Source organism: Cervus elaphus, chromosome 12, assembly GCF_910594005.1.
Source record: "Cervus elaphus chromosome 12, mCerEla1.1, whole genome shotgun sequence".
Classification (NCBI taxonomy): Eukaryota; Metazoa; Chordata; class Mammalia; order Artiodactyla; family Cervidae; genus Cervus; species Cervus elaphus.
In genome coordinates this window covers 20727959-20749572 of record NC_057826.1, presented here as the reverse complement: position 1 = coordinate 20749572, position 21614 = coordinate 20727959, and the positions used below count along the sequence as shown (strand labels likewise).

At 46.1% G+C, this 21614-nt stretch overlaps 1 protein-coding gene across 9 annotated transcripts in view; it reads right to left on the bottom strand.

Moving 5' to 3' along the window:
- The window catches only part of SLC8A3 (solute carrier family 8 member A3), a 159976-nt gene that overhangs the window by 2504 nt on the left and 135858 nt on the right, over positions 1 to 21614 (bottom strand). For 4 of the 9 annotated variants that reach the window (XM_043920238.1, XM_043920239.1, XM_043920240.1 and 1 more), the window contains 5 exons: positions 17356 to 17462; positions 9715 to 9732; positions 5614 to 5738; positions 4953 to 5052; positions 1883 to 2158 (listed from right to left, as the gene is read on the bottom strand). In XM_043920238.1, the coding sequence (XP_043776173.1) occupies positions 1883 to 2158; positions 4953 to 5052; positions 5614 to 5738; positions 9715 to 9732; positions 17356 to 17462 (626 nt within the window). Of the gene's footprint in view, positions 1 to 1882; positions 2159 to 4952; positions 5053 to 5613; positions 5739 to 9714; positions 9733 to 12110; positions 12518 to 14457; positions 14562 to 17355; positions 17463 to 21614 lie in introns of those variants that run through there. The other 5 variants (XM_043920243.1, XM_043920244.1, XM_043920242.1 and 2 more) reach the window with 4 other exon arrangements.

Here is a 21614-nt window from a genome sequence, read left to right as displayed (position 1 = left end):
GACTGTGATTGAGCCTGTGGGCTTAGCATTGTGCTAAGGGCTGGATTTATGGGGACAGAGGACACAGGGGGAGATGTAGGGACTAATGATGGGGAGATCCTTGGCTCAAGAATGACAGGGCTCAGGATTCACAGTCTGCATACAGAGCACAGGGCCTCTAAGGCTATTGGACTTTAGAGGTTGGTATGGATTGTAGGCACTGGAAGGATGGCCAGCCACCCTTTTATTTGACAAGTTAGGAAAAATAAGGGTCAAGGAATCTACTCAAGGTAAGTTAGCAAGAGATTTGACCTGAAAACCCTCATCTGAGAGCCGTTTCCATAGCTTCACCCGGCATCCAAACAGCTTCAGCCAAAGCCACAAATCAGCTGAGTGGACCACAGCATCACCTTCAAGCCCCTAATGCGGCCAGCTATTCTCTGCACCCACTGCAAGGTCTTGGACAAGCCCCAAGCTCTCCCTTGCCCAGCCTGCCTCCTCATTGCCAATATTGTCCCCAAGAAAACCTCTTGTCTTTTCTTGCCTGTGACCTTGCCTTCTTATATTTTTAACTTCTGATCCTCTGCACCTTCTTCCCACCTCTGTTCCTTTTACCCATATCTGCTCCTTCCCCTCTGATAGTTCCTCGAGGCCCCAGAGAACAGAGGTAAATCACAGGGTATCTCTCCCACAAAGCCTTCCCTCAATTATCCATTTAATTTCCTACCACTCCATGCATTCCCATAATAGCCAAACCTTTTGCATCATTAATGTACAGATAATTCCACTGCTCTGTGCTGGGGTCTGGGGAAGTGGCTTCTCCAGAGTGTGATGCAGACTCAGTTACTCTCCAGAAGGATATGCTTTCTTGGCACAAGAAGGGTTTCCAGCCAGCAGAGTCCTGTCTGATGAGATTTGGCCCAGCCTTTCCATAGAAAGGGGCTGTCTCTGTCTTCCTACTGCAATTGGGAGGCCAGCTCCTTGGTAGGAATTTGGGGTTCAGACACTCTGGAGACCCCATCTGAACTAAGTAAGGAACTTGAGCTAATGTAGCCCCTCTCTACCTGCTTACCCCTGCTTGCCTTCTCAGCCCAGCCGAGGTCTCCCTTGTCCATACTTGCACAGCGCCTCTACATTTTTGTCATCAAACTTATTGAGATGATCTGAATGATCATAGTTGAATGTGGTCTCCTTCATTAGATTATAAACTTCACTTGGAGAAGAAAGTTAAGTGTGTTTCCCATTACAGTCCCGGCAACCAGCACAAAACTGTATCAGGCTCAGTAAACATTTGTCTAACGAATGAATAAAGGCATGTCTGTCCCTATTCATCTCTAGGTGTTTATGAGAAAAAAAAATGTGATTCATAATATGAAGGACAAGAGCCCATGAAGCTTCCTTCACCTGTCCTGCTGGGAGACACTTGGTATTTACAGGTGTCCTAAGCAGAGCAGGCTTGTGGGCGTTTCTTCTGCACGTCTCCAAGCAGGCTAATCTGCAGCCAGAGAGACATGGCCTACTCGTCTGATGCGGAGGTTAAGAAAGTGGGTCACCGAGTTCAGCAAGTGATTTAACCTCTCTGGGCCTCAGTTTCCTCATCTGTCAAGTGGGGATAATAACTCTCCTTATTGAATAAGGTTTGGGTGAGGGTTACAGGGCTAAAACAGGTAAGTTGCTTAGCATACATACCACCTGACACATCAGAAGTGCTCAAGAAATGTTAACGATCATTCTTAATGGTAGAAGGGGTCCCTTGGGTTGACCTTCATGCACCTTAGAGGTAGAGGCTCTGTTAAGCTCATATCTGAGATGGTAGGGAAGATAATGAGGCAAATCGGAGGGCTCACTTGAACTAGGTAATGGCCCCTTTGCAAATCCAAGCCCCCCCCGCCCTCACTCTCACCTGGCACCGAGGTGCCAAATGCCACAAAAATAACAGCCGTGACTGAGTCCTTGAGGCCAATGGTGCAGCCGAAGTGGGAGGCCAGGTCCCCGATGATGGCGGTGAGCATGCCGATGATGAGAATGGAGACAACGAAGCAGGCCCAGCCGTGGCAGTACTCTGTGGGGGGCACGCAGGCAAACAGCACCTTCCAGAAGACCGTGAGGAAGTGCATGACGTAGTCAAAGCAGGAAGGCAGCCTCTCCTCGCCCGACTCATCCTCATCCTCGTCCCCTGCTGAAGGCAAGGCAAGCGGGCGGCGGGGTCAGAGCCTCATTCATGAGGAAGTCAAGTCCAACCCACATCAGGAGCATCACTGGCCGCACGGAGACGCCAGGAGGGAAAGAGAAAATGCATCGGGATGCCCCACTAGTCAATTTGAATGCAGGGAGAGTAAGAGAGTGGGAGAGAGGGAACAGTAAGAAAGAAGAGAAAGAGATAGAATGTGGGAACGTGAAAAGGACAGGGAAGTGGAGAAGAGAGGGAGGAAGAAGGAGAAGGCATGGGGTTGCTTAGGTGAAGAAAAGCGAGAGCTGTGAGCCCACTCTTCACTGGACACCCGTGGGGCTCCTATTTTTCCTGACATGCCTGCTGCGATACCCACGTGGTTCTAGTCATTATCCATCCACAGTGAGACACCTGTCATTCCAGATCATGTGAGCAGCCCGGGGAGTCAGTTGTTGTTCAGCCACTAACTCAAGTCTGACCCCATGGACTGCAGCACGCCAGGCTTCCCTGTCCTTCACTATCTCCTGGAGTTTGCTCAAACTCATTTCCATTGAGTCGGTGATGCCATCAACCATCTAATCCTCTGTGATCCCCTTCTGCTTCTGCCTTCAATCTTTTCCAGCATCAGGGTCTTTTCCAATGAGTCTGCTCTTCAAATCAGGTGGCCAAAGTATTGGAGCTTCAGCTTTGGTTTTAGTCCTTCCAATGAATATTCAGGGTTGATTTCCTTTAGGACTAACTGGTTGGATCTCCTTGCAGTCCAAGGGACTCTCAAGAGTCTTCTCCAACACCACAGTTCAAAAGCATCAACTCTTTAGCGCTCAGTCTTCTTTATGGCCCAACGCTCACATCCATATTTGACTACTTAGAAAAATCATAACTTTGACTATACAGACCTTTATTGACAAAGCAGTGTCTCTGCTTTTTAATATGCTGTCTAGGTTGGTCATAGCTTTCCTTCCAAGTAACAAGTGTCTTTTAGTTTCATGGCTGCAGTCACCATCTGCAGTGATTTTGGAGACCAAGGGAAAAAAAATCTGTCACTGTTTCCACTGTTTCCCCATCTATTTGCCATGAAGTGATGGGACCGGATGCCATGATCTTCATTTTCTGAATGTTGAGTTTTAAGCCAGCTTTTTCACTCTCCTCTTTCACCTTCATCAAGAGGCTCTTTAGTTCCTCTTCACTTTCTGCCATAAGGGTGGTGTCATCTGCATATCTGAAGTTGTTGATATTTCTCCCGGCAATCTTGATTCCAGCTTGTGCTTCATTCAGCATTTTGCATGATGTACTCTGCATATAAATTAAATAAGCAGGGTGACATTATACAGCTGTGACGTACTCCTTTCCCAATTTTGAACCAGTCCTTGGTTCCATGTCTGGTTCTAACTGTTGCTTCTTGACTCGCACACAGGTTTGCCATTCTCCAAATATCCCGTGGGATGGAGACGGGCTGGTCCCGGTTTGTCCTTGCCAGGAAACGCGGGCAGAGTAGCCCATTCTGCAGTCCAGGAGGAGAGGGTGCGCTGCAGCTCAGTCAAAGGCAGGCTCTCTCATGTTTCAACATGACCTGCAGAAGCAGGATTTGGGGCACTTGGGCTCCAAGTGCATCTTTGCCATGAAGAGAATCTGGAACCTGGCATCAATCCCTTTTTCTTTCCGTTCCCTCATTTGAAAAAGGAGGGCGTTAGATTATGTGGCTGATAGTCCACTCATTGTCTCTTTGGGGGCAAAGTAAGGTCATAAGAGGGGGAGTCTGGAAGCAGGGGATAGAAAAAGTGGGGCAGTGAACACAGCAGCAGTGGCCCTCTCTTCCTGTCTGTACTTTGGCTGTGTTGCTGGGACCTCAGGGATGTGACCCGGTGGGTTGCTATGACAACAAAGCTTCATGGAAAGAGACAGGGCCCGGAGTGCTGGCCAGCATAGAAGGCCTCTGTGGTGCTGAGACGCACTTCTGCTGGGGGTGATGAGACCCCTCCTTCCCCAGGCCAACCTGCATGTAGCCTCCGGGATGCCGGCTGTGCTATGGGTCTCCACTGAGGAAACCTGTCACTAAGTGCCAAGGAGAGGTCTGGTATCATCCAGGGCAGAGGTCTGTCAGTCAATGCAAAGTTTTTACAAACCTCAGACCCGCACATCTCTAAATCAGAATAGTCTCCTACTTTACAGAAAAGGAGGACTGCCTCAACAAGATGATGGAATGATGAAAACCAGAATTTCTTAAGTTTCTATTTAGTACCAGACTCTGTAGCTTTCTACTCTCTTCGCTGAGAAAGAAGGGTAGCAATAGTTCCTTTTTTGGGTGACAAAACTGAAACACAGGGAAGATAGCTTGTCTCAGTTCACATAGCATGCATGTGTGCTCAATCGTATCCAACTCTTTGTGACCCCATGGACTGTAGCCCACCAGGCTCCTCTGTCCATAAGATTTTTCAGGCAGGAATACTGGAGTGGGCTGCCATTTCCTTCTCCAGGGGATTTTCCTGACCCAGGGATTGAACGTGCATCTCTGGCATCTGCTGCACTGGCAGGTAGATTCTGTACCACTAAGGCCCCCTGGGAAGCTCTTCACACAGCAGAACCAGGGTCTGAAAGCAGAGATAGCCACGCTCTTTTAGTCACCCCCACAGTTGTCTTCCAAAGTGACCCAGTGAAAAGACAGACATCTAGGGTAAGAGCTGGGAAAGCTGGCCACTAAGGCCCTTCCTGAGATGGGTGAGCTGTTGCCATGTCTGTGTTCCTGCTTCTCTGGAGCTTCCTGCTCCTCCCAGCAAATCCTGTGTCCATCTCGAGACCCTCTTACCTGCACTGACAGTGATGGCCTCCATGAACTGGTCCCTCCAGGAATGGGTCCCCACGACCAAGGCCAGGTTTGTCTTCCTAATCAGCTTGTCCACGGTAGTCTGTCAGGGAGATTAAAACTTGGAACCATGAGGTCAGAATGCTCAGAACCATTGAAGAATTTGGCACTTCGTGGGGATGAAAGATACCCTGCACTCCAGGGGGCTCCATGTGGGTTCTGAAAGTTATGCATGAAATGGCCTCAGGGGGCATCTTCTGGCATAGTCCTTCTACTGTCCTCTTCTTTGGTTGTGACTGCTGACATTGGATATTTAAAGCAATACAATAGAGAATAACACTAATGATGTCAATAAACCTAGACCTGGGGTAGTGGATTTCAGTATCTTTGTTTTAAAAATACAATTAAATAGTGATGATACTTCAGGGGTATTACAGCTCATTTGTCCCATAGGCCCTGTAACACTTCCTCACTGTTCCTAAGTTACAAATGACCAGCACTGTTTGTTCCATGTTACAAATGGGAAAACTGAGACTGGGATGGGTAAGTGATTTGTCCAGTTTCAACTTTATGTATTCAGTGGTGACGTTAGAACAAAACTCCAGGTCTTTTACCTCCCACCTCATTATTCTATTATTCAGTTACATCTCACTTATGGCCTGACCTTGAACTCATAGGACTCTTCAATGATGACCTCTAGTTTGGGGTGTTCACCCAATATTGGCTTTCCCATTTCTGCTATCCTCTTGGCCTCCTCTTCTTCCACAGTCAGCTTCCTGTCTGTCACCTCTGCAACAAAACAAAACCAGATGAGCTTTAGCACATTTGCCATTCCCTGGAAGTCTAAATAAAGCTTAAAGTATTAGGCACTGGCAATGAGCATACAGGAAATAGCTATTGAGGAAGGGGTTTTGTGTACTTGTTAGTGCCTCTTTCTATAAGCTGCTAAACAGACCATGAAAGGGTTCCTTGCATGTCTGGGCTTAACATTCCTCTTTCCATTTTATACCTGGCTTGGGGGTGGGGGCAGAAACCTGACCCAAAGATCTTCTCAAAAGCAGCACCAAGTGAAGCCCCAAGACATTTGATGAGATATTGAAGATCTGGGAACAAAAGCCAAATCTCTTGACCTTTAACAGTTTTGAACTGTTGGGCATGACTGGCATGACTACTTCATATAAAGGTTCCTGGGGGTCAGAAGCAGATTTCAGCCAAAGGGAATGTCCACTAGCTCACATTAACATTTGTCTCCAACCTTCTTAGGACTATAAATTCTCTAAGGGACAAAGAAGGATGTTTCCAGGAATATCTACATTTTGAACTAGTGAATATTAGCCTCACAATGAGAAATTGGAAGACTCCCCCCAAAATGTCATGATTTCTAAATGAAAGAGCCCTAGGATTTCTAAGGAACCAGGCACATTTCTTCTGAAATACAAATACTTGTTCAAAAACACACAAAAAGAAAGTTCTTCCTTTATTTCTTTCTGAGGCATTCCCAGTTGCCCCTCAGTATCTCGACTCATTTATGATCCCTTCTCAAAATGTTGAACAGTTAGAAACTTTTTCCACTTCAGCCGGTGAGTCCATTTTAAGACCACTTCACCATGAAGACGTGTTTTCTAGATTAAAGTGAAGCAGAGATTGAATCTTTTTATTCCCCTTTGATTAGAAAATTGCTCTTGGCAGTCTGTTTCTTTCAGAGCTTGTTTAAACTTCTTTCCATCCGAGTCCACATTCTTACATGCAATTAATTCTTTTATTTGGCTCTTTAATTGCTTTTATTCCACACAGTGAATCTCCCAGGGGAATTTTCTAGTCCTTGAGTAATCTCAAGGACAAAATGGGTCAGAGGACAAGAAGGTCTTCTTTTCTTTCTACCTTGGGAATTGGTGAAGCATGCTGAGGGGTGAGACTTGAGCTCTCGAGGTTGCAAGGAAAATAATTTACTGGAAAGATCGTAAACCAGGCAGAGTGTCTGTTTTATATAAGAATTTTTAAAGCTGTTTTGAATGAAGACTGGTAAGAGAGTGTGCAGTGGATTCCTGGGCTGGCTGTTTTACTCAGTGCTTCTGGTTCCAAAGGCAGAAGGCAATCCCAAAACGCTGGGGAGCTGTCCGTGGTGCTGTCCTCCTGCTAGTGTTGGTGACCACTTTTGGAAACAGTTACTTCTCATGGATCAGTGTCCTCCTGTACATTTCTAAGCATATACCCTCTTGCAGCCTGACTTCATTTAGTCCATAGGAGCTTCTTATTAGGTAATTCTGAAAATAAGTCTGGCTAGGAAGTCAGTGATCCTAGAAGACAGACTGCAAGCCACTCTGACTAAAAGCCTTTGTAAAAACATTATATATATATATATATATAGATAGATAGATTCTTTAAAAGCATGGGCACACTTTTCCTCTACTTGTGGCCTTTGGGACCATATTACAATGCCTATCCTAGTAGTGACAGTATTATTCTACTCCTCCCTCCCCATTTCCCCCAAGTCATACTTTACATGTGCCACAAGAACTTTATCCCAATATAATGAGCTCTCCAGTGACTTATAAATGTACCTGTCTAACCCCTTGTCTGGCTATCAATCTAGCACTGTATCCATCTGGCAGGATATTGATCTAGCTACTGACCTGTCCAGCCCTGTGGTGACAGTCAGTTCTTCCATCTAGCTCTCTGCAGAAATCACTTTGACAAATAACCAATCCTCTATCTTTGGATCTCCCACAGCCCCACAGAGGTACTCTCTCTATATATATCTGTTAATGATTGATTCACATGCCTTTAAATCAATTCTGATTTAGTATCTTGGTTTGGTAGTAATTCCTGCCTTACTTCTGTAATGATCATTTCTTTACATTCAAATTAAGTTAATTTCTTGAGAGGGTGAGAAGTCTCAAACCTTAAAGATCATAATTATTCTGATTTTACTTGTGTTATTACTTGTTGATGCAAACTCTCAATTTTGAGTGTAGAAAATAAATGACAGGTGACCCTGATATTCAGACTGACTAAACAAATGCTTATGTAGGAAAAGCAGGAGGAAGGGGGAAAAGAGAGAATGAACCTATTAATAGGATGGAAGATTAAGCAAATATTGGAAGAGAGAAGAGCTTGCCAGGCCAGACTGGAATAGATTACCATGAATGTTCTACAGACATTCTCAGAAAGAAATGGGGCAGTGGAGTCAGTGCTCTAATTCCCAGGCCCCTGAGCTTGGAGGTATAGCTCAGATTGAACACATTTTCTCCCCGTTTATCACGAGGCAGTGTGAATCACGTTTGCTTGGCCACCTGGAAAAATCCAAACAAGGAGTTGAGATTTCCAGTGAATTTAAAGTCTAACCAAGGGCTCCTAAATTGAAGATTTACAGACTTGAAAGATCTAGGAAATGACACCTTCTTTTCCTATTTTAGCTTCTACTGGTATCTGTGCCAATGTGCTAAAAGTATCATGAAGCTTAAATTAAATCACAATCTCTGTTTTGAGCATATGTATGTGTGGCTGGTAGTGGGTAGAGGCAAGAGATAGAACAAAAAAGCCCAAATGCCTTCTCAGGCGAGAAGATGAGCTAAGTGGAGAAGGAACACCCAATGCTTTGACATTAAAACCTGGGAGAAGAGTGGAATATAAGTTGGAGGTAGTCATTATCTTATTGATGTAAGAGTAAGGAAGAAACGAAGGAAGCTGAAGTAATTTTTTCCAGAAAGGGAAAATGTAGGAGTTTATCTACTTTTTTTTTTTTTTTTTTTTTTTGGTTTATGACTCCAAGGAGGTCAATGTCCTTACTATGTAACCTGCCCCTTTCTCAAACTCAGTGTACAGCCTATGGTGACTATCAGTGAATTCTGAAAGATATTTTGCATCTCAAATGACCTTCCAATTTTTATACATTCAAAGAACAGATGAAATGTAAAATGTTATTTTAACATATATTGAGACACCTTGTATAGCTCGCTCTGTCTGCACCAAGAGTTATGGTGTTGCCCATATGCAAGCAATGCCTTCCTAACTGCTCACAAGTTGGATATTGTCTATGATTTGATTACATGGATGCAAGCATATTTGGTACATTTCCTATGACAGGCTCTAGATTCTGTGTAAGAATATCCCCAATATAAATTCTCCCAAATTTCTATATCCAATCAAATAATTGCCCCCTCACCCCATAATATTCTGATTCTTCTTGTCATTCATGGCACATGTGATTTCAAAGATCAATGACAAATGAACCAAAGTTCTAGAAATTTAGGTCTCTGCTATGATGAGATGGAAGATCTTCAGGATCAATAAAATTCCAGATTCCTTAAAAAATACTTTTCATGTTCTCACAGCAGCTCCTGATTATTTCTCCCTGGACCCCATCCAGATTGAAGTATTTCCTTTCTCATTTCACCATGATCCTATGAGGAGAGTCAGCTCTGACTCTCATCCTCTCTTGCCCCACAACATGAGACGACAGAGGAATTAAAGATAGGAGAAGTGTATGACCTCCCCCCATTTCTTCAGTAAGTTTCAGTTCTCTTCCTGGTCTCAGAGAGGACCAACTATGCCTTTACCCACATCCACTGAAATGGTGCTCAAGCAATTGTCTACCTCCTCACAATCACTTCCGGTAGGGAAATAAATCTCCTGGTCCTTAGGAGAACTTAAGTTAAGCCCACAGCTCCTAGTAAATACAGCAAAGGATATTGGTCTTAAAGTAAATAATGGCACTGGCAAGAAGCAGAAAAAGGGATGGGGGGGGGGGGAAGACACCTCTTACCTGGAGATAACAGGAGCGCTGTTTGCAAATTGGTACCAGACAAAGGGAAGAAAGAAAAGGAAAGAGCATTAAGGTCCCATCTTGAAAGTGTCCCCAGGTTTTGTGGCTGCAGGAGCACAAGGGAAGCAGTGAGCTTAGTGGGTGAGAGCACTGTGGCCACATGCAAAAGGCAGCAGTTGGAGCATGCGCAGCAGCCCGCAGCAAGAGGTGTGGGCTACTGGAGAGACCAGTGAGCACCAGGGCCTTGCAGCTGCAAGTTTTCCCCACAGCTTCCCTGCAACCCTGAGGGCCACGGAGAGAGGAATGAGGATGGGGGGAACCAAGTAGGTGGAGTAGAGACAGAGTTGGCCATTTGCGACTTTCTAAGGGATCAGGTTATCACACCCATTCTGTAAAGGAGTGAGAATCCAGTTATCTTCAAACTGTACAGGTTGCAACCCTACCAGGGCTTTGAGTATCCCTAAGAGAATAACCTCAAGAAAAGATAAATCCTGCAAAATGTTTTCCTTGAACAGTGTATCATTTTATAGAGAAAGGCTGGAGGTTGGAGGCCATGGACTCCTCCCATGTTGCATCAACCCTACCTACTGCGCAAAGTCACTGTGAAGCCAACTGCAAAGTCACTGCAATGGGTAGATGTTCAGTAGAGGTTTGCCATTTGCCACTTATTTCGGCAATTGTATTGTCCACAGATCCTGTGGGGTTGCATCACTGAATGGTGTTTTGTTTCAGAAAGGACAGGCTACGTCAGAGACTAGATATTCTGGACCAGATAGACTGTCGTACCGAAAGCTACTGACAGATGGGAGATGACAAATGCAAGGTCCCTAAATCGTCTGGTAAGCTGAGTTAAAGATATACCCAGCACAGGTCTTTCCTAGCCCCTGAGTTTTCACTTATGCTAAAGTCTCCTAGATTTCAAGATAAAAGAAATTCTTGTAACATACCACATTTTCACTTTGATGGTGTCTTAGTACAGCACCTCAGTCCCTGCCTCTTGTCAAATAAAAGCCTGGGAATATCCTGCTATATACTCCTGGTGCAGCTGGTGACTGATGGGGATTGATGAGGAATAAGTGAGGCAGGGGGCAAGGGAAGGTGTCTGTAAATTGGTTCTTCTAAAAATCTCTAAGAACACAACTCAGGTCTGCAATTCCATATTCACAGCCACTGAAAACACATATGGATACAGAATCTTTATGGTACATAATCAGGGAGAATAGCAGTTGGCTTTTTCTGGTTTCTCCCATATGGAATTCTAAGGGGCAATGGATCAATGGATCTTTGTACTACACTGAGATGAGAGAGAGATAGATAGATAGAAAGACAGCCTGCTCATTCTACTCCTTCTATGGATCTTCACAGAAGAGTCTCTCCTGGCCCCCAGGTTCTGGTGGAGAGTAGAAAAAAAAGAAAAGAAGAGTAGAGACCCAAACAAATCAGTGTACCCAGGTAGGCCAGACAAAGGGCAGCTCTTCCAGAAAAGTCCCTGCTGCTATGGTTTTCACTGAGACATCCCTCCCAACACCAGGATCGTCTCTAGCACAATGAGAGGACTTTCAGTCAGCTGAACTGCACTGTTTTCTGGTCATGTCTATATGAATCTGAGACTTTCCACTCAACAGTTATGGATGGATCAGTGAGATCCAGGTAGACAAACTGAGAGACAAGATACCTCCAGAGTGTTTTTCCTGCTGTGGCTGATGAGAGAAGCTGGAGCTGAGCTTTTCTCTGCGTTGATCCCCCAGGGTCAGGGGATTGCTCAGATACCCCAGGGACAAGCAGGAAACAACACCAACTCTGAGCACTTGGAACTTGTTCCGGGGAGCCCATGGATGTGGTAAGAGAAGGCACAAACAGGCTTCCAACGTCCAGGCCCAGGCCTGCCAGCCTTGATCGTGCTGCTCAGAGTTGCTCTCAGTTGTCCACTGCTAAACCCCAACGCCTCCTCCACTCCTGGGCAACTGTGTTTCCTGTTCAACCCCTCTTATTCCCTCCCCTAGTTTGTCCGGAGGATTTAATCTCCCCTCTGAAATCTGTTTTGTTTGCCAAGAATAGAATCTCTTATTTCAAATACAGCATTTTACTTTCTTTGTAATGCAATTGTCACTTTGACCATGCACCCACTATACTATGCTCTTCTGAATGCCTAAACGTCTCCCATGCAGCAGTGATAATGAAAAGCAATGTCCACTGCGTTGTTTCTCACTAGGAGAACAGCAGGACATTCTGGACACCAGGATGGAGTTTCATCTGGTTCTGAGTCTAGACAATCAAGTTTTATGACCTTTCACCTTGTGATCTAATGCCAAAATATGGGAAGATCTGAAGAAACTGAAAATGAACGCTATAGACAATAGAAACCTACAGAAAATGGACACCTTTTCTATTGGTACCTTCCATCTTGGTCACTGGGAAGATCTGGGGGTATATCACACCAGTAGCTCGATGAAATCCTTGTCTTCTCTCCTACTGCCTCCCCCAGGATTGGACTCCATCATGGCTCTGCTGACATCTCCTTGGACAGAATCCATTGCAGCGAAAAGGGGTCCTCAAATGAAGAGTAGCCATAGGCTTTTGTGTTTGGTCAAGTCTCTTGAAGATCACAAGATTTATCCTGCTGTTGAATGGTCTTTACTGGGGAGGCAGAAAAAAAAAAGCGTCCTCACTGGTAGAATAAAGTCACGGATGGACTTGCAACTCATTCTTCTTGTCTGGAGAAGACTGCCTTCTTTCCAGCCACCCTGTGTGATCCTTTGTCCAGCTTTCATTTGCACATAAGTAGCTAGGGACTATGGAAATTGATGAGGCTAGTTTACAACAGCTTTAGGTGTCAGCTGTGTCCAACCAATCATGATGATGCACAGTAAATGTAGAAAGGAGATGGGAATGAGGTAGGGCAGATATTGAGACAATTTCTGAGACTAGTCCAGGTGGCAGGAACACAATCCGGGAAGCAACGGAAATTACTCTTTTCTTCCAGCACTCTTTGGGAATCAGGCTCATGGCAACATCTTATTAGGTGGCCAAGAAGAGAATGAATAATGAAAAGCAGAGAGGGCTTCTGGTTCTCCAATACCAGGTGTGACCAAACCAGTGTGGGCACAGAAACAGTCAGATCTGCAGAGAGAGTCAGAAGACAAGGGGAACTGAGCAATCATTCATGTCTCAGAAGAAGACCTGGGCACAAGCCTTAGGGAATGTAGTGAATCTGAGTATCTTAGATCTGTCCTTGAGTGAAAGGCTTCATGCTGCTGTTTGTCATGTGAAGTAGTGGCAGAAGCATCATCTTTTTTGACAAACAAGTAGGTCTCACTGTTCTATCCTCCATGAGGCTCCCAGCAGCACATGTGTCCTGAAGGGGAGTCTAAATGACCCCCTCTTGGCATTTCCCAAGAGCATTCTTACCCACATATACTCCTCCAACACTTTCAAAGGTGTAGCTTCCAATCATTTTCTTCAAGGGAAAAAATCTTTCCTGACATCTACCTTGGTTGCAACATAATCAGTCCCTTAGGCAGGTATCCCAAGATGCAGATCCTGAGGATAGGAGGAGAGGAGGCCACGTCTCTGGTGTGGGATGAGGGTTATCTCGAGACCTGGGTGATACTCTCATTTGCAGATGCCAAGCCAAGGCTGCCTTCTGTGAACTGTCCAACATCTCTTTCTCAAGGATCAACACCAAACACGCCATTGAGAGTCCCTCCTATTGGAAAACCCAAAAGGCCATACTCTGGGCCGGCCCAGTGTCAGTCTTTTCCCAGGGCTTTCTGGCTGAGGTGATTTCCATACCTGGAGTTAATCACTTCATATTTGCCGACTCAATTTTCTGCTTTCAGGACTGCATTACCCTAAAGCAGTCAGAATAAAGTACCCCGCCTTGGGCTAGACAAGAAGTAGAACGAGATGGGGTGGGATGTCAAGGGAAGGATGAACAGCTCAGGGTTCCAGATGGCATGACTAAGTTGGAAGCCAGCTTTCCCTCAGAGAACTCCCAGAGGTGTGACCTCTGACAACTGGTATACCTTTCCACGTTTTGCTCTACCCAACTGTGAAATAGCCAGATAAAACACTTACCTCCATGAAGGGCAAAGGGGCCCATGGGCCACTCTGCAAGTGAAAAAACTGCCAAGCACTCCACGGAGGTTGGGAGATGCAGCAGAAGACTGTGAAAGCATCATTGCAACCCGGGATCCAGCCCCCATCCCAAACCCTCCCCCATTCAATCCAGGCTAGAGAGAGAGGAGGGTAGAAGGAGAAGAAGGCAGGGAAGGGGCACAGGCATGCATCGCATGCATTCCTTTCTTTATTTTCTCCTCCCCATCCACCAAGGAGTTGGCACATTTACAGGTGACTCTGTGTGGGGTGGGAAATGGGGCAGGGGTGGGCGGTGGAAGAGGAAGTGCAGGGGACACTGGTAATCAGATGACTGAGACACAAGGCGGAAGTAGCTCAGCAGGGTCATGAGGAGTCGGGGCTGCACTGTGCCCAGGAGGTGAACAAGGAGGACTTGGAAATAAGCTAAGGCTAAGAAGGCAGAGATGATACCGAAACAGGGTGAGAGCGAGAATACAGGAGGGAAAAGAATAAAAAAAGTCCATTGGTCCAAAGGAGGAAGGAAGAAAAAGAAAAAAAGGGGGGAGGGGAGAAAAAAATATAGCTGCTTTTTGTTCTTGTTGCTTCACAGCTTGTTTAAATTTTTTTCTTTTTGTTTGTTCTTTTTTTTTTTTAAGAATCTCACACCTGATATTCCACGTTCCATCCATTTCGGTTCACCAAGGACAATGAAGAAATTCTCTTGCCTTTCGTATTCCTCCTCATCTACTATTTTAACCCTTACGGTTTTCCTGTAGGGACAACAAGAGAGAAAGTGTCGACTGGGTCGGTAGGTTGGTTGGTCACCCGGAGCACAGCCTTTAAAATCATTCCCCATCACTCTTGGCACATGCAGCCCAGTCCTGCCATGGTGGCTTTTGACAGGACTCGGTGGATTATATTGTTCTTATGTCAAAAATGGTCTTAGCTTTTCTTATCTCCTTGGTCAGAGTTATCCTTACAAGGGAGAGGGAAAGGGAGTCAGACGGCAAGGGAAAGTGGGCAAAGGAAGGGATCCATGAGGATGGGAGGGAAACGGGAAGGAAGAAGGGGGGTGATGATGGGGAGGAGTCATTTTCGATCCTGCTGACGGTTAGTACAAAGTGAGCTGGGCAGCACATTCCATTGGGTGTCACATGGTAACTGGCATTTCTTTGGAGAGTAAGTGAACTGCTGGCCTATGGGGGTGGCCCAGGGCTCTTCTACAACAGAGAATGTCAACAGTATCTAGCTGGGGGCTTGTTTCCCTTCCTTGTGTCTATACCCACTTCATATGTGAGCCTCATAAAGCAAATCTGAAAAGGAAAGTATTTTTGAGAAAGGGAAATCAGAGAGAAAGAGAAAGGAAGGAAGGAAGGCAGAATTCTATCATCTTCTTCATTCTTTACCTTGTAAGGGCTTTAGTGGTGGGAAGTAAAATAAATATGTATTAACCACAATATGATGTGGGACTCCTTTAATAGTTACAGCTGATGCACTGCTGAAAAGTGTGATGAAAATGACATAAATCATCAATTCTAAATCATCTTTGCACCTCTATCACATGGGGGTGATGTGTCTCAAACTGACTTCCTTAAATGCTGATTATTAGGCATCAGGGGGACATGGTGATGGAGCTTTCTGCTCATTTCTGGGTATCTCAACAAAGCACGTGCTTAGTCACTCAGTCATGTCCGACTCTTTGCAACCACATGGGCTGTAGCCTGCAAGGTTCCTCTGTCCATAGGGATTCTCCAGGCAAGAATACTGGAGTGGGTTGCCATGCCCTCCTCCAGGGGATCTTCCCAACCTAGGGATCGAACCCAGGTCTCCCGCATTGCAGGCAGATTCCCTACCATCTGAGCTACCAGGGAAGCCAAAGAATACTGGATTGGGTAGCCTATCTCTTCTCTAGGGGAATCTTCCTGATCCAGGGGTTGAACCAGGGTCTCCAACGCTGCAGGCAGATTCTTTACCAGCTGAGCTACCAGGGAAGCCCCAACAAAGCATAGTATCTATTAAAACCAAATCATACAGGAAAGCAAAGTTTCCATGAAAATCACTTCCTTTCACAGACTGGCCTGAGGCTGGTTCAGGTCCACTGTCATTGGAGAAGTTGCCATGTGGGCCTGGATCTCTCTGTGTGGCTTCTCCTGCCTTCATGGAACCACAGTGGTATCAAGAAGTCCTAATAGTGAGCCCTAATTGTTATTTTCTGCTTTTTATTTTGCATTTTGTTTGTTTTGCCTGGGACCTAAATGCTCTCTAAAGAGTAAAATGTGCTAACGAACAATAGTGTAAAAAGTTTCATTAGAACCTCTGATGTTCCTGTTGCATTCTGAAGACAGGCTTGGCTTCGTCATCTGTACAGTGGTAGGCTGATCTAACGTGCTTTGCTGGGCACAGGACTTGCTGTGGATTTGTGGTGTGTGTGTGTGTGTGTGTGAGCTTGTGTGTGACCTTTTGAGCACTTTCTGGACATCTTTCCACACCTTGCTCAGTGCACCAAAGACAAATATCACTGATTGTCAAGAGGCATTTTCTGGGACTCTCTCTCACCCTAGATGTGGTACCCTAGGGCTGTCTGCAGGACATGAGCCTGGCCTGTTTTTCTACTGCAGGGATTCCGCTGGGGGATGGGAAGGAGGTGCTTCCTCTGTGACCCTGGGCACGGTCTGGAGGGACACGATTGATGACTCTGCCCTCCTGCACAGTATGATCCACCCGAGAAAAGGATTTTCTGTCTTGTCTCTTGGAGGCTGGGGTGTATGGGGCCACTTAAGTCGAAGCAGAAGCTCCGCCCACTCTGAGAAGTCCTGTGACTTCTTGGGGGAGCCTCCCCTCAGGTCAGAATCCTCCTCCCATCTTCTAACTGCCTTCACACCTAGATGACCTTCACAGGGAAAGCAGAATATGACAGGCAGGTCTTTGATCTAGACCTAGAACGCAAACCTGTACTTTCAGCTCAATCAAGGTCAGGGAGAGAAAAATACCCTTGCTCGCAGGGATATGGCAGTTAAGCGGCTCTCACCTGCCTTGAGGAATGGATGAACCACAAATAGAACCCAAATCCAAATATATTGATCGTTCGTTCCCAGGGACTATCAGCTTAGCCCTGAGAAGAGCTGCCCCGTGGAGCTCGGCTAAGAGCTGAGCCAGTGTTCCAGGGCTGCCCTTCTGCCTGGAGCTGCGCTATCTTTTCCTTCCTTGCACCCTAAACCACTCGGGAGAAACAGAGCCTCATGTATGATACTCTCAGGGCTGGGGCTAGTGCTCTCTCTGTCTCTTTTTTTCCCCATATCCACCTCCTCATCCCACAAAAGTTACCACTGGCTCTTGAGCATCCCTCTTATGATACCATGTAACAGGCTGGCAGGTGTTAGGACAGAGCTGGGTGCAGAGAGAGGAGAGGGAGAGAGGAAAAGAGAGGACAAGAAAGGAAACAGGGACAGTGAACCAGAGAGGCAGAAGAAGGGGAAAGAGAAGGCGACAAATGGGTAGGAGGAAGGAGGAAACCGAAGAGGAGAGGAGAGTGTTAACGTTAGTGTGGCGGACGGGGTACTACACCTTTCTGAAAACTCATATCCACCATGCGGGGGCCCATCATCTCAATGAAGTAATTCTTGTTTTTCTCATACGCCTCACCATCAATTACCTTGATGTGAACTGTTTTGCTGTGAATGGAAAAATAAGGATCATAAGCAAGGAGTAGACTGGGGGTGAGCCAGCCAGAGAAGAAACGGGAAGAGAAAGAAACAGGGAAAAGATCCAGAAAGGTAAAAAATCTGCCCTAACACCATAGGAGCACAGAGGAGAGTGGTCGCCCCAGGCCACCTTCCAGCCCCACTGGACTCCTCCCAGGCTTTGAGTGGCTTCATGGCATTATTAGACTGGAAGACGCTCAGGCTTTGCAGTCAAAGGATCTAGGTTCTAATCCTGTATATGCTATGTGACCTTGGACGAATAATTTCACTGCTACACAAACAGGCCAAATAACACTAACATCATCCCAGGGCAAACGTGAGAGCTGTGAAATATACATATAAAGGCTCAGACATTTAGGTTCTTCTAAAGCATTTCCTCCCTTATTCTGTCTTGCTTTTAGAGTAAGAGAGAATTAAAAAAAAAAAAATTTTTTTTTCTTTTGAAATCAGCTGATACTGACTTGAAAGGTTTATTTTATAGAAAGGGCAGAAAGAGCAGTGTGTGGGGGGATGCTGCTGGCCCGTGGGAGTTTTGCCTGGAACTGGTCCCTTTCTCTGTGTTTGTGACTATCACAGGGAAGCCTGGAGGGCTGTTTGGCTCAAGTCACACCTTCTGGTAATTCACAGCAGTCGTCAAACACTACCGACCAGATCTGCAAATGAGCTTCTGTTGTCAGAGGAACACACTGACTGGATCACAGGAACTCTGACTCTCTGAATTACAATTAATTCATAAATCCTATAGAAATCTTGTGATGAACACAATTAAGTTATTTTTTGTGCTAAAAGGAGTTGCTCTGTTAAACATTGAAAAACAGAAACCAATTTCAGGAACCCTGTTTTGCATATTTCTTTACTTTAAAAAGCACATATTACCAGGAGCTTCAAAAACAGAGGAGGTCCTGAGTCTCTCCCAGGCTGTGCTTGACAAGGGGGACGTTTCCGGATCAGACCCCAGATACTAAGGGGGAGAGACACTGCGGGATGAGGGTGGGCATGGAGCTGAGTCCCCCCTCTGCGGTGGGAGAGAAGGGGCCACACAGGAGCCCTGCTCAGCTGCCCCAGGGCATTGCCTTTTCCCACCCGGGTGCCCCGAGGCCTGCCCTTTGTGGAGGAGACGGAGGCCTTCAGCTTCACCCTTTATTATTTAGCATCAAGTAGGAATATGGCTACACTGTGACTTGGAACAACCTCTCTTCTCCCCTGTGCTTTCCCAAGTCACTGTCAGAACTCTGGATGCCTACAGAGCTTCCACCGGCCACACTGTCGATCTTGTAGAACCAGATGTCGGTCCATTGCTCCTGAAGTGAATGTAATAGCAGTTACTAACACACCCAGCCACTAGCCACCCCACTGCTTCAAAAACAGGCTCCAAACCCTCATCACTTGTCACACCCACCCCAGTCACAGATTAACCTGGCTGGTCACCAGAGAGTGCAGGAGTCACCCACTGGGGTCACTGAAAGGCCACAATACTTTGGCCTTCTCTCCTCCAGGGCAGTGGGTTTGTATCAGAGACGGTGACCTGGAGTCAAACCCCGGCCCGCCTCTCAGTTAGCTGGGTGACCTCAGGCGACTTGCTAGAGCTCGCCAAGTCTCATTTGTAAAGTGGAACACTATTACTTCTTCACAGTGTTCTTAACTGAGATAATGCACGCAAAGCACTTGGCAGGTTGTGCGTTCCCTAGTAAATGCTTAATAAATAGCCACTATCATTACTAAGAGGAATGTAACCCCAGTTTGGTGCATCAAGAGTAATAGGTAAAGAAATCTCATCTCCAGTTATTGAAGCAGAGGATACACGGGAAGTCAAGATATAGAACTGATGACCCAAGAGGCAGCACAGGCTGGAAATAGAAGTCAGGTCCAGAAGGAATTGGACAGAACAGGATCATCACTGCCAGATGGGTTCTTAGAGGGGTTTGGAACGTTCAAGGCGGTAGCATGGACAGCGACTCTCACAGGCTCCCCCAATCTGGCTTTGCGTCCCTGCTAGTGACAAGTTGTGGGCTGGACAGACCCCGTGTCAGGAACACAGCCTGCCCTGTGCTTGTTTGATTTTCAGTGAACGGAGAAATAGAATGAGACAAGTCACTGACACCTTAGTTGCAGATAGAGAAAGGAGGCCAGACAACAAGTCATGGCAAGAGAAATCTGTCTGAGCGAGGAGGAACCTCTAGTTGGAAGGTGTCACAGGGGAGGAGGCAGGATGTATGACTCCCTCCCTGAGATTGCTTGCGGTGAAGGCACCACATCTGCTTGGGCTTAAGACATTACCTGGCCTGGAGAAAATCAAGAAAGTTCTCAGTTCTGCTCAAGCCACAAATGAGGCCACAAGGACATTTACATTTATTAAGGGTCACCAGCTGGGTCTTGAGTTCTCTTTCTAAACTTGTTCTTCTCCATTTCAGTCAATGGAACCATCATCTATTTAAATCCAGAATCGCCTGATTCCTTCCCCTCCCCTCATCCCTCCCCATTGCCAGCCCCCTGCCCGATGCCCACCTCTGACCCTAAAACATTTAATTTATCACCATCTTCCTTCTGCTATCAAGACCTAGATCAAAACAACATTACCTGTCCCCTGAACTTTGCAATAGCTTCCTAAGAGGTTTTCCTGCCCCTGACTTTGCTGTCCTCTTTCAATTCCTTCCCTGCATGACAATAAGGTTATCTAGTAAAAATAAAACCCAGGTCTTATCATGCCTCCTTAATTGGAATAAATACAAAATTCTTACTACAGCCTATAGGATCTTGTATAATCCAACTTCATTCATAATGTTTTCCCCTTGCTCATGAATCCCAGACAGACTGGTCTTCCTCTTCCTTAAATCATTGCCCACTTACGGCATCATCCTTGCTGTTCCCAGTGCCTGGCTCTGAGCTTATCCTTGTCCTTTTGATGCCACATAAAAAAAACATTCCTTCCTTGGGAGGCCATATCACCTCCTTGGGTCTCTTTCCTCCCCACCATGCCCACCCCTCCACCCTGGGTCACTTTCTATCATGTTCCATCAAGTTACTTCCTCTGTCCATTCCCTTCAGTGCACGGAGCACAGCCCAAAGTTAGCTGGTTAGGTTATTAACTTACTTGCCTATAGTCTATCTGTCCACATTAGAGTGTAAGCTGCCTGAGGACAGGGAGCCTGTCCTTCTTATTTGTCACTGTCGTCCTAGTGTCTGGTGTAGAGGAGGCCCTTTGTCATCACTTCCTGACATGGCTAATGGCAAAATTCTAACACATTACAAAATCATAAAATAATCTGAAATTCATGAAATTAATCTGAAATTCATGAAATTCATCATGAGCCTGAGACTTCATGAAATGAATCTACGCTGCCTTTTTACAGTGAAAATATAACTCATTAGGAGCAAAAAATATATTGAAGGCTACTTTGATGGAATGCCTAAGCATTCTCAGTGGGACAAAGTGGCTGCTGCTGCTGCTAAGTCGCTTCAGTCGTGTCCGACTCTGTGCGACCCCACAGATGGCAGCCCATAGACGGCGACCCTGTGGACTGTAGCCCACCAGACTCCGCCGTCCCTGGGATTCTCCAGGCAAGAATACTGGAGTGGGTTGCCATTTCCTTCTCCAATGCATGAAAGCGAAAAGTGAAAGTGAAGTCGCTCAGTCGTTTCCTACTCTTGGCAACCCCATGCTCTGCAGCCCACCAGGCTCCTCCATCCAAGGGATTTTCCAGGCAAGAGTACTGGAGTGGGGTGCCCTTGCCTTCTCCGACAAAGAGGCTAGAAGCCTCTACACCCTCAGCGTATTTCACCTATGCTATCTGTCCAGTCTATGGGACATGATGTTGTTCTTTCCAACAACAAGCCAGGATCTAATCCTAAGCCAAGGTTTAGTTAGTTAAGTCACTCATTCGTGACTGACTCTTTGCGACCCCATGGACTATAGCCCACCAGGCTCCTCCATCCATGGGATTCTCCAGGCAAGAATACTGGAGTGGGTTGCCATTTCCTTCTCTTAGGCTAGGGCTTTTGAACGCTATCTCTCTCCTATTCCCAGTTCCTCCTTCTGCCCAGTTCATGCACGGATGCTCAGTCTCACTTCTCGTCCAGCTCTTTGCGACACCATAGACCGTAGCCTGCCAGACCCCTCCATCC